The 13,537-nt window shown below is 40.5% G+C and overlaps 1 protein-coding gene across 1 annotated transcript; it reads right to left on the reverse strand.

Moving 5' to 3' along the window:
- Positions 1-372: 372 nt before the first annotated feature.
- LOC118803965 (KH homology domain-containing protein 4-like) lies at positions 373-12,834 on the reverse strand. Its single transcript, XM_036564531.1, has 14 exons — positions 12,725-12,834; positions 9,968-10,241; positions 9,639-9,758; positions 9,352-9,431; positions 9,218-9,270; positions 8,472-8,692; positions 5,528-5,736; positions 4,861-4,921; positions 4,665-4,722; positions 3,769-4,004; positions 3,077-3,190; positions 1,896-1,957; positions 1,493-1,581; positions 373-931 (listed from the first exon to the last, which is right to left on the reverse strand). The coding sequence occupies exons 1-14, from the start codon at positions 12,739-12,741 to the stop codon at positions 804-806; spliced, it is 1,722 nt and encodes a 573-aa protein (XP_036420424.1). The 5' UTR covers positions 12,742-12,834; the 3' UTR covers positions 373-803.
- Positions 12,835-13,537: the final 703 nt, after the last annotated feature.

Consider the following 13,537-nt stretch of genomic DNA (forward strand, 5'->3'; position numbering starts at 1 on the left):
GTTCAAACAAGTTGTACTGAATTCATTGTTTTGCATAAATCTCCAAGAATTTCAGTGACAGTTACAACCCTCAGCTCCCCAGTCTGTCCTAGTCACTCCACTATATTCTACAAGACACTAAACTAAAAAGCAGGAGTTTCATTTATAAAACACACACAACTAATTTTGAGTTTGTACATCAGGTTGGAAATATGTTCAACATAAATTTATTGTATTAAATCAGTACATCAACATGATTTTTCACCTCTAATCATTTAAAGCCATTTAAGCTAGGAAGGAACCTGATACACCTTCAATAATGAAGAAAAACAGCAGTTTGGTTAGGGATTGAAAGTTTACACATTTACTGAAGACACAAGCACAGAAACGGTAGATTGTTACTCAATTTTACTTTTGTACTTCAGCAAAAATATGAAAAACTTTCACTGGAGTGACATTCACCAACAGTCTCTCCACTTTCACTCCAGCATACTTCACACACCACTAATAACAACATTAAGATTCTGACATGATTAAATATTAAATAAAATTATTTCAAAGTCTAAGCTAATATGTTAATGTATCAGTGAACTAAACTAAAAGTGTGAACCTAATAAAAAAATTCAGAGCACAGCAGTGTTGTAGTTTATTATTTTATTATTTCTGTATTCCATAGGAACAGCTTCACCGTTTTCCAAAACTTGAAAAGTTCCGCTTGAGCAGCTCTGAGGGAAAATTCAGTCGTAAATCAAAGCCGCTTCATCCTGAACTGTGTGTCTGAGTGCGTGTATGTGTGTGTGTGTGTATATATATATGTGTGTTTTCTATGCGTTGTTCTTCCTCACACTGCGAGTCCTCTCCTCTTCCTCATCTGAGGAGTCTCCACCGTACGGGACAAGACCTGAGGAATCTAAAACCTTCAGCTTCTTTACCTCATCTTCATCCTCCTCCACTGAGAGAGAGAGAGAGAGAGAGGAGAGAGAGAGGAGAGATTCATTTAGACAATAACTGCTGCTGTCCAACATGTTTCAGCAGAGTTCAAGCCAGACTGAGTGCTGCAGTAGCAGCTGCTTCACATCTAGGCTGAATGTAGAAATGACTGACAATTCAGCACCAGGCTCCTTAAAACTCCAGATAATCTAGCTCACCGTTTTCCTTCTAAGTAGGTCAATACTACTCTTACAACAAAACTTCAAAACTGCTGAATAAAAAAAACTATTTACATTAAGTAAGTAATTTTTGCTGTAAAGTTACCTTGGTAGAGTATTTTGCTATCTATATATATCTATATATATATATATATATATATATATATATATATATATATATATATATATATATATATATATATACACACACATACATACATACATACACACACACACACACATACATACACACACACACACACACACACACACATATACACACATATACATATACACACACACACACACACGAGCACGTGTGTGTGTATGGTGGAAAAAGAAAAAGGGAAAAAAATAAAAAATACCCAAGTGTGTGAGTACAGGTTGTTCAGTCTCTCTCGGCCTCTTTCGTGCTGTTGGGAGCACCGGAGCAGGAGGGGGGGGCATCAACACCCTACACACAACACAAACCAAAGGATTAGCCTAATAAATCAGTCAATTTACTGTAGCTTCTATTAATCTACCTTCAGATGGCAGAGCATACTACATAAAAAATCTGAACTGCAAGGAATCTGACTGACTAAAGGGGAAAGAAAAAAACACAAACATATTGCTTTAGACAGGCTTCAGTTTGGGTTGAAATCAGGGAAACTAATTAAACTTTCACAGTAACAGAACAGGTTTGATTCCACGTTCACAGTAACAGAAGGAAAACAGGTTTGATTCACTATGACTGTAACCCTGCTGTGCTGCAGGGGGCGCTCTTACTTGTCTGTTTTACTGCAGTCTTCGGGACTGCATTCGGCCTCCACTGGATCAGGATTACTCAGCTGTGTGAACACAAACAGAGTTTATAACTCTGAACATCCTGCTGTCTTACTGAGATTACAATACACTCTTTACTGTCAGATGTGTCTCCCATCATGGCGGCTCCATTACTTATTATTATTATTGTGCTGTTGTAAAACTGTCCTCCAAAGACTGACTTACAATCCTGGAATAAATGCATGTCGTTCTGAATGATCTACATCTCAGACTTTGTCTCAGAGAGAATTAGGCCTCAAACGAATGTTGGCCATGTTTAAATTCAGTTTTTTCAAGTTTGATCTTAAATCACACACAAACATAACTAAGGCTATGTTTACACAGCAGGTAAAAGTGGCCCAAATCTGATTTTATCACCAAATCTGATTTTTTGGTTTGGCTGTTCACATTATCTTTTAAATGTGACCTGTATGCGACATTAGTCTGAACAAATCACGCTTCTACACCGGCCCGCATGCGCAAAAGAACAGTGCTTCACGTGGCGGCTCGTCCAGAGGTAAACAGTCATGACAGCCGGCGAACACCAGTCGCTTCCGCAGCTTTCAGTTTCGTCTTCGCCAGCATCACATGAGCGAGTATAAAGTTCCAATGGTTGACAGCTGGGTTCATCACCCACAATGTGTTCGAGTTCGCTGTAAAAAGGGCTCGTTATTTGGCCACGGCCACTTCTTTGGTTCATGTCCTCGGATTCTTTAAACTCTTCTCTGATGCTGCAGCTGTTTCGTTCGAAACCTCTTCGAACACAGAGCGGTTGCGATGAGTCTCTTCTAATTTTTTGGTACAGAAACATCAGCCTAAATGTTTATGAGTCTCAGCAGCGCGAAATTATGACGTAAAAGTCGCATGAATTCTGGCTGTTCAGACAGAGTCGCAATGCCGCAGATTGGATACGTATAGGATTTCAGTACCACATATGAAAGCGTCTCATATCGGAATTGAAAATGTCAGATTCAGTGCGTTTTTTGCTGTTCACACTGCCACACAGATAACACATCTGTGTCACATATGAAGAAAAAGATCGGATTTGGGCCACTTTTACCTGCTGTGTAAACGCAGCCTAAAGTATTAAATTAAACTGGAGGAAGCCAGCAACACAGTCCAACACCCCCCACCCCAGACTGTACCTCTGTCTCCTCCTTCTCATCTTTACTCTCTTCTATAAAGTGTCTCTTTGGGCTCCTGCAGTCTGGAGGACTCGACGAGGAATTTATCACCAAGTCTGACACACCACTCTCATTCTGACACACACACACACACACACACACACACACACACACACACACACACACAAAAGAATAAGTCACAGCATCACTGACGTGAAGCTCTTACGGAGCATCAAAAGTTGTGCGATTGCCAACTGCGCCCTCTTGTGGAGAAGTTTCAGCCTGCTAAACATGTGAACGGTGCTAGACACCCAAAACATTTGGTCTGTGAACTGCAGTGAGTTACTTCAGAAATCTGCAGCTTCATAAATCTACATCAACTCCCAAACAGAACCTGATGTTTTAAGACAGCTGAGTTTGGAATCACTGTTTACAATGCAGGTAAAAAAAATATTATCGATTAACAAATTCCACAATAAACAAATGCTGTATTAACATAAAGACAATAGAATCCACATTATAGAATATTAGCTTGTTAATTTATGATATTTGCTTTTCTGCCATATCAAGTTCATTCTACACTGTGAAAATGATTATTAAACAATTATTACTACGGTCAGCATCTCCAATTACGTTCAACAATTCAGTACCTTATTACTGTGTGATCACTGATCAATACCGACAGCATTCATTACTAAGAATTAGAGATGGACCTGCAGGATGAAGGAAGATGACTGGCGAGGGCAGACGGGGTACTGGACCATGCCCTGTGTGGGTGCGGGTGGGGGCGTGTTGGTGGTGGTCTGGCCCGAGGGTCCGCTGGGTCTGTTCCAGTATCCTCCTGCCGCTGGGTATGATGGGTAAGCACTGGCGTAGCCGTTAGACGGGTAGCCGTACCAGGACTGACCACTGTAGCTGCTGCTGGAGGAGTAACCATGGGTAGGGTACACTACAACACACACACACACACACACACACACACACACACACACACACACACAAAACATCAGCCCAGTGAAACAACATAACCCAGTGTTCACACCGGCAGCGATACGTCGCAACAAAGAGGCCGGAGGTTGTTCATTTTTAATGAGCGCTGGTACAACGACAGGAAGTAGCACAAATGCTGGTGACATGAACTGGGTGGAGTCGGTGACATGACAAAGATGAGCGAAGTTCAACCGAAGCAATGTGATGATTACTAATAGGAACAGAGCATTGAGCAGGGTGGTACGCTCTTTATCTTCACACTCCTTTATTTAATTCCTAGATAACCAAAAATGCCCACAGGCGACGAACGAGCAGCGATTTGGGTGACAAAGTCACTGCTGATGTGAACGTAGCTTTAAAATGAGCTACATTATTCTAGCTGATGTAACAGAATTAGCAGTTAGCGCTCTCCTTCAAACATGCAGAACTTCGATGACTATGTTAGCAAAAGTCTGAAAAGATGTGGTGGAGCTTCACATGTCTCAGATGAAAGGCCTCGTAGCTCCAGCACTCTCTTGGCTGCCTTGACTACATTTTGAAATGAAAACAGTTTAAATCAGACAGGTTATCGAGGTAGGGATGATTGATCCGGAGCAGCGTGCAGGTGTGAAAGACTCACCTTGTGTGGAACCCGTCGCCGTGTACACAGACAGCATACGCGCATGCTCTGCCCTCACCTGCAACACAATTTCATTACCACTCAAACCCCATCAAACACACTAACCATGCTTCTCCATGCTTCAGTGGTGCTGAATATGAGCAGGAACGTGACGGTTTTGATGGTTAATATTAAATATTAACGAATAAACACTCACTGTCTCCAAAAGACTCTCACAGAGCTTCTTAGCTGCTTCCAGTCCAGCAGAGTTTGGATGACTGTAAATAAAAGAACAAGTTAATCATTAACTATAAGCAGAACAATTAAACTCTTTTCATTGTTTATACAGAAGAAAAAAAATGTGGCTGCAGTAGTGGAGGACTGGAAAAACCCAAAGAACAACTCACTGCCAGTATGCAGTGTTTTAGTCTTAGAGTAAATGTGTGTGATGTTAACGGGCTACACCAAAAAATATCAATATCTGACGATATTTGCATATGATTAGTAATATTTCAGGAGTTCGTAAACAAGTTGAAACTGAAATTCAACAGGCAAAATTTCTAAAAAGAACTATAAAAAAAACATGTAATGAATCACTTCAACTTAAAACTATTTAGGAAGGAAAATAAAGAAATAAATAAAAAGCAACCAATAATCAACAAACTGATTTAACAGCATATCCAGCCAACCAATAAGCTACTTGTTACTGCATAGTTTATCTGAACTGTTTAAACGACGTCCTGCCGTTTTATTGATGCATTTTGTCTGTTCACAAATCTCAAAAAAAAAAAAAAATCGTGATACAGAACATGTAGCCAGAGTAGCATCAAGTATCGTGCTGTTAAATGTTTAGCGTATCGTTCAGCCTTTGCAGCGGTCAGTACCTGATGTAGAGATACAGCGGTTCGAAGGACTCTCTGCGCGAGGCCTGCTCGATGTATCCGGATCCCTTCCCCCGGAGGAACACGCGTGCCCCCGTCTCCGTCTGGATGTGCTGCAGGTACGAACCGTTCGGCCCCTCCACCTTCTCATTCACGTTGAAGGACGGCAGCGACTGGTCCAAGCCTACAAATATCTTAGTGTGCACAAAACTCTGCAACCAGCACCAGAGGCACATCAATTACACTCTACAGTAGCACTAAACCACACCCCCCACCAAACCTCCACACTGAGCTGAGCGCAGAGAGATGGCTCAGATGGCTATAACGGTCAGAACCAGCGCACAGTCTCGCCAGCTGAACAGTTACTGAACACTCAGAATAATCTGAGGGGTGGGGCGATAACGAGGGAAAGCGAGCAGTGACAGTGTGAGACGCTACAAACTAGCCTCTGATTTTAATAAAACACAGCAGCAGTAAAAGCAGCTGTTAAAATTTTATTACAATAAATGACAACTTATATTAACTAAATACAAAAAAAAATATATATTTATATATATATATATATATATATATATATATATATATATATATATATATATATATATATATATATATATATAGAGAGAGAGAGAGAGAGAGAGAACTACTACCTGCACACTTAAAGGTGGTTCCTCAAGGGGTTAAGGGAGAACGCTAGTTTATTTTTCATTTAGTCACAAATGACGACTAGCATCTGCTGCAAGCTACTAATAGGTCCTATTAACTGACTATCAATTGCGATAAAGGAAAAATAATAATTAGCATCTGCTGCTATAAATTAACAGCAAATTACTAATGAAACCATTATCAATGTACAGAACTCGTTTTACTCAAGTGTAGTAAGTAAAGGCTAGCAACTGCTGCTAAACACTAACAAAGTAAGTAAAGAATGTTAGATTTTTCCTTTAAACATCACAGATGAGGACTTGCTTCTGCTGCTATTCACCAACAGTGACATACTAAAAATCAACTCACTAAGCTTCTTGTTGTTAAACAGAAGCCTGTTTAATAGACCTTTCTCACTGTCACTGCGCCGTCACATCCGGCTATAAATAGTAGCGCTATAGAATTTCCGCCTACAGCGCGTGTGTGTGTGTGTGTGTGTGTGTGTGTGTATACAGTGGTGTGAAAAAGTGTTTGCCCCCTTCCTGATTTCTTATTCTTTTGCATGTTTGTCACACTTAAACGTTTCAGATCACCAAACAAATTTAAATATTAGACAAAGATAACACAAGTAAACACAACATGCAGTTTATAAATGAAGGTCTTTATTATTAAGGGAAAAAGAAATCCACCTACAGGGCCCTGTGTGAAAAAATGATTGCTGTGGTAAATGGAACCATGAATTCTGCTGTCTACCAAAAAATCCTGAAGGAGAATGTCCGGCCATCTGTTCGTGACCTCAAGCTGATGCGCACTTGGGTTCTGCAGCAGGACAATGATCCAAAACACACCAGCAAGTCCACCTCTGAATGGAAAAGTTTAGGGGGCAACCACTTTTTCACACAGGGCCCTGTAGGTTTGGATTTCTTTTTCCCTTAATAATAAAGGTCTTCATTTATAAACTGCATTTTGTGTTTACTTGTGTTGTGCCTAATATTTAATTTTGCTTGGTGATCTGAAACATTCAAGTGTGACAAACATGCAAAAGAACAAGAAAACAGGAAGGGGGCAAACACTTTTTCACACCACTGTATATATCTCACACACACACACACACACACACACACATATATATATATATATATATACACACACACATACATACACACATACATACATACATATTATATATATATATATATATATATATATATATATATATATATATATATATATATACACGTATATATATATACACACATATATACATACACACACACACATATATATGTGTGTGTATGTATATATATATATATATATATATCTATATATATATATATATATATATATAGACCATATGTATTTTATATATATATAAATAAAATACAAACTTTCTTCATTCTTGGGAGAAAAAGTCTAAAAAAGTCTTTAATTCTTCCCATTCAGTAATGTAAACATTTGCACCGTAAGCAAGAGCCCTTAACAGCATAACTAGTAAACTGACATCATATTTCTACATTACAGTTAACTAATCACCGAGCTACAGTGAAGTTTTAAATCAAACCTCTGGTGACCATCTCTTGGACTGTAAACATGCCAGTGAATTCATATTTATCTTCAATAATTTTTAATCACTAACGTGAGTAAATCTGTCCTACTGCTCAGCCCTGCGTTGGCTTTCCAGTCAAGTTCTACCCTTTTTTTAATCGGTTATTTCATTAACACATGTGACGCATGACATGCGGAGCTTTTCAGCTGAGGTTGAACATGATTTTTTGAACATGACTGAACATGATTGAGTGGAACCTCAGGTGAGGCTGTTTAGTTGAATTACTGATGGATTTAGGAACACAGTAATGATTCCAGAGAGTATCAGTCAGTGTTTACAGTGCGTAACGCTACTATTTAAGCCTCCTCATTAATGAAAGTGGACATGTGAGAATGGTCTATATACCTATTGTAAATTACAACTTAATATCTCTACACCTAGCTGCTAAAGGCACAATAATAATAAATTAATTTATACAGATGACTCTGACACTCGTTTATTTTCTTTATTCCAGTCGACTATGATTCCGAACAAATCCTGAAACAGTAAGAGTGAGCAATGTGTAACTGTGTGAGCAGAAAGAGTGAAGACAGGATGTTCTGATCTCCGGCCAGTTTCTCTCTGCTGCTGATCTGCTGTTGGAGGTGAGTATCAGCGAGAGCCACATGATCTTAACTGGCCCCACCTTCATTAACCTCCACAGAGAGAGAAAGATAGAGAGAGAGAGTGGGGTAAGGTTAAGTGTGTGGTACCTACCCCCGAGTGTGGAGGCGGGGGTCTGTGGGCGGGCATTACAGGGGCGTTTGGTAGACGTGTGTTGGCATTAGGGTGCAGATGAGGCCGCAGCGGTTGCGCGGGTGCAGCAGGTCGGGTGGGCTGCGGGTAAACCGGTATGGGGGGCATCACTGCAGGCTGCTGCCCACCAGATGCCCGCAACACGTCCTCCGAGATGATCTCTTTAATCCGCATCACGGCCTCTGAGGAGAAAACAACGGCCAATCAACAACCAGCTAACACGACAGCCAATCAGGTCACAAACTTCAGCCAATCACTTGAACCATGGGAACCCCTCGTTTCGAAAAATGATTCAGTTACAAAGTACTTCAAACTCTGCACGCTGGCACTACCTGGTGGTCAAACTGGTGTACAGTCACAAAACCCCAATTCATTAGCATATATACACAATATTATCATTTTCATTAGCATACTGAATTTGTCTACAGCCTGTGTGTGATGTTAATATGTTTATGACAGCTGATCAGAGATCAGTAGTTGGCACAGATGTGACAAGAGTTCAACTGAGCTTTGTTTGTGTAAATCATGTGACACGGCCACTTCGAAATGGAGACTCGGCAAAAGCTTTGACATGTTTCAAACCACCATTTTACAAATGGCTATCAGTACTGACTGCTGAGTGTGCTAATGAGCAAATTTTGTAATACTATTATTTCTATTAAAAATAATGACTAATAAAAAATCTGAATACTAAGAAGTGTACATACTGTTGACCTCCTCCTGTGTGTGTCCCTGCACATGCAGATACAGGGGTCGCTCTCTAAATAGAGTCAGACAAAGACAGTTAGAGACATAAATAACTTAAAAACTGTATAACAGCCCATAATAACCAGATACATACATTCCTGTGTTAGCAGATTTTTCAGCATCACTCATGTAGACGCCTTTCGTGGACACCACTGCACCACTGTACTGCCGAATCTACAGCAGATCAGACGACACATTTAAGTAACTGCACACACACAAAAAACAACCAAAAACTTCTTCACTTATCCATAAACATGGACTAAAGTACATCAGCAATGCTAAAAGGGTAACTCAACTGACACTCATTTCAGTCCACGACTATTTAAAAAAGTCAGAAACCACATAATCAACTTTATGAGAGACAGACTCAGAGAGACTGACCTCCTCCTGGGTTTTGCCTTTAGTGAGCAGATTCCTGCAGTTAACAGGAACATCATTAATGTCTACTTCAGTCACCACTACCTCCTCAGTGCTGACAGGCTGTGGAACACAGGGGGGTGCCTGGACATACGTACACACCGCAAACAAGAACAAACACACATTAGAGCTGCAACGATTAGCCCACAAAGTCAACATTTATATGATGCACACAGTCACTCTGACAAGCTGTAATACTATTGAAAGTGTAGTGGGCAATATGGCAATATTTAAAAAGCGCTTTATAATGTTCAGATGACTGAATTAGCCCTCAGTAGAAGTGTGATCTGTACCTTACTGGGTAAGGGCTGCAGAGGTTTGAGTTTTCCTTTGGCCATCAGCATGGCGTTGATTTTGGCCGCCATCGCTGCTGCCATCTCCACCCCTCCATGCGGCGGGTTGTGCCCGGGCACCGCTGAGCCTGGAGGTCCTGCCGCAGGACCTGCAGACACCGTGTCTACAGGAGCCGAAGCCACATGGGATGACAGTGCATGGGACACATTTCCTAGAATGCCCTGCAGCATGTCTGTTTTTGTCTTGGGCTGGTCCCATCGACTGTTCAGGCACCTAAAAAAAAAAAAAAACATCTGCCCATTGACTTTCGTTCAAAATGAGCATCAGTTTAGCATTACTGGATTTTCTGTTTGAACCCACAAACAAAAAAAAAAATTGCATCACAATAACGGTCAGTGGTTATTAAACAAACGCTACAGATGCAACAGATGGAGCTTAAGCTGAAGAATGCTACAATACTCCTTTAAAAGGGAACTCCACTGATTTTTCAGAAATTGTTTAATTAGCTGATTTAGATGTAGACAGAGTCGTTCAGAGTGGTTTGGTGCGAAAAGCTCCGCTCTTGAAAAACCTACCGAGTCAGAATTGTTCACGGTGGTGACAGGAACCAGAAGTCCACCTCTAAAAGCTCCCTCACAGACAGTTATTACATGAAATGGTTATGAATACATTGCCTGATGACTGAGACAATGGGTGTGTCTCAAAACCTAGTGAGCTCTCTAAGTAGCCGCTGTCTACATAGGCAGCTGTCTAAGTAGGCAGCGTTTCAACCGTCATCTATCCTTATAAGATAGATAAATGAGACGCTCTAGTTAGACAGCAGTGACGTCGCCGCTTGTTCCCGCCCACTGCACGAGACCGGCGTTTACTTACCTCAGCCGTCAGAATCACATTTAGCCAACATGGATCCTGCTCTGGCAGTTGATATAGCGATTTTAATTGTATTTGCTCTGAATGAAACAGCAAAATAGACAATAGTTGTGGTCAAACGCGGAAAGTATAGGCTATTTGAGCACGTATATGACTAGAAAACAGATAAATACCCCAGAAAATCAGAATAACTTAAATTTGAAGATGACGTTGCTGCTCGGCGAAGCGCTTCTGCCCGCCATCTTCAAACAAAAGTTGCGCCGCGCTGCATTGCGGGATTGCCTCAGCGGCTGAGGAAACATCCGATGCTCTCTTGATATTTGGCCAAAATGAGAGACCTCAGTAGGCAGCATATTTGAGATATCTAAGAATTGGGACAGCCTTCTTGTCGGGAGCGCGCATATTGTGACGTAAAATGCTGTCTATGTAGAGAGCTTACTAGGTTTTGAGACACACCCAATGTTTTATGATAGTTTTGAGAACATCCAAATTTCCATTCATGGTGGAGGGATACATGCAGGGCGCTGTGAGGCAAAAGAGTCTCCAAAGAAAACTTATAATTTCAGATTTTCCACTATTTTCCCCCCATCATCAACATTCCATATAAAACCCAGAAGACACGTGCAGGTTCACCAGTGGTTTTGGATAGTAAATAAAATGTCTATATTTGTGCTGTAATCATGGCGACCTCTGGTTCCTATCAGCGCCACTGCAAAGAAATCTGAACCATTTCACACCAAACCACTCTGAATAACTCTGCTTACATCTCACACACTGAATTATGGGGGAATTTCTAGAAAATGGTCTAATATCTGACTCCTAAAGTGAGATGACTTAAGCTGTTCATAGAAAAGAGGAACCTGAAGGCTTCCATCAAGAGCAGATAAAAACAGAAATTTCTATAAAGTCTTTGTAGTTAATAAGTACATAATTAAATCGCATTTAAAAGTTTCTATGTTGTGTCTGTAAGAATGACAGCAATTATTCTATTCCATCAGACAAAGCCCAAATCCTTGTTTTCATAAGTGTAAGTTACTTCACTGATACAACTTGAAATATAGATTAATAATTATGTAAAGATTACATTGTTATTCTACAACTCATCTCAAACGCTCATAACTCTTATTTAAAATAAATAAATAAATAAACGTATTATTATCGTAATAATACTGAGCAAACACATTCAATAAACGTATGTCTTTTGGAGCCGCAGTGTAGGCCGAAAAGCCACGGACTGGTGTAGAGCGCAAGCCGTGTTTGTGTGCAGGGCAGTAGGCCGCGGCTCGGGCTGGGAGGCGGCGGCCTGTTCAGCCTCCGCAACGCTTTACTGTAGGAGGGCAGTATCGGCGGGGCTCGGTGCTCGGAGAGGCCGCTTTCACACCCTCCATCGGCCTGGGGTTTATATTATAACAATACTAGCAAAAATGCAACATTTAAATACACAAAATGAAATCCAAAATGCTAAAATGCTACAGCTAACAGAGCTAGCTAACGGTTAGCGCCTGCGCGCTAACTTCAACTATAGCTAACAGTTCAAATGATACCTAACCTATATTATTAATATATCCGTGCATCAGCTTTAAAAGCGATGAATAAACCTTAATAGATTTATTTTTAACCTATATTGTCTGTTGTATTTTTAAAAAGCTGAAAAACCGAACGAACAATGCTGGATAACTGTGTATTCAAATATAGCCGTTCCACCTTAAATGGTGCAGCAGCTACATTAACTGCTGCACCATTTAAGGTGGAACGGACAATTCGAATAGCCTCGTCTGCTAATGCTGCAAATAATCAGCCTATCCCGCAAGCTTTGCCTTATAACTCGCCCTAACTGTCGGAAACAAAAGCAAAATAAGTAAAGTTCGAAACTTTAAGACACTCACGGTGTCCCCGATGCCATGTATGACCGTTAAAGTGCGTTGAAGCTTCAGTCTGAACCGCAGTTAACACAAACGCGTTAAAGAACGAATCTGCGAGTGATTCTCTGACTCGGTTCTTTTGAACTTTCTGGAACAGTGAACCTGACCGCGTGTCGATTCGTTCGATTCGCCAAACACAGCCTGTTCCAGTGTTCACATTTGTGGCTTGTGGCCTCGTTTTTATGTATTTATTTGACTTATTTCTGGATTTAGTGAAGGTGTGCAAGCACCCGTTAAGTCTGATCGTCTTATATCTTTGTATATCTATCTTTGTATCTATATACTCTGCTGAAAAAGCACAAACTAGCAAACCAACTTGTTGGTCTAAGCTGGTTTATGTTGGTCTGGTGCTGATTTATCCAGTCACCCCAGCATGGTCATGATGGTTGACCAGCATACCAGCATCAAAACACAAGACATATGCTGGTCTATGCTGTTTTCTAGCAGGGTGTACTTTTTTTACTTTTTCATTTGTGCATGCTCACAGGAAACATGTTCTATTATTATTATTATTATTATTACTATTATTACACAGTCACCCCACTCTGCACTTTATATTATTGATGAGCTTCTACACTCTTAAAAAAGATGGTTCTTGAAGCGTTCTTTAGTAAAGGGAATGGCTATATTTAGTACCATTTGCATGCTTCAGTGGTTCTCTGCATGGTGAAATGGTTCTTTAGATTGATGAAGAATTTATTATACATGATTCAGTGTAGCATCAAAAAGGCTCTAGATATTGGTAAAGGTGCTTCTCTTATAACAAGCTTGACATCA

This window comes from Colossoma macropomum, unplaced genomic scaffold (genome assembly GCF_904425465.1).
Source record: "Colossoma macropomum unplaced genomic scaffold, Colossoma_macropomum, whole genome shotgun sequence".
NCBI lineage: Eukaryota > Metazoa > Chordata > Actinopteri > Characiformes > Serrasalmidae > Colossoma > Colossoma macropomum.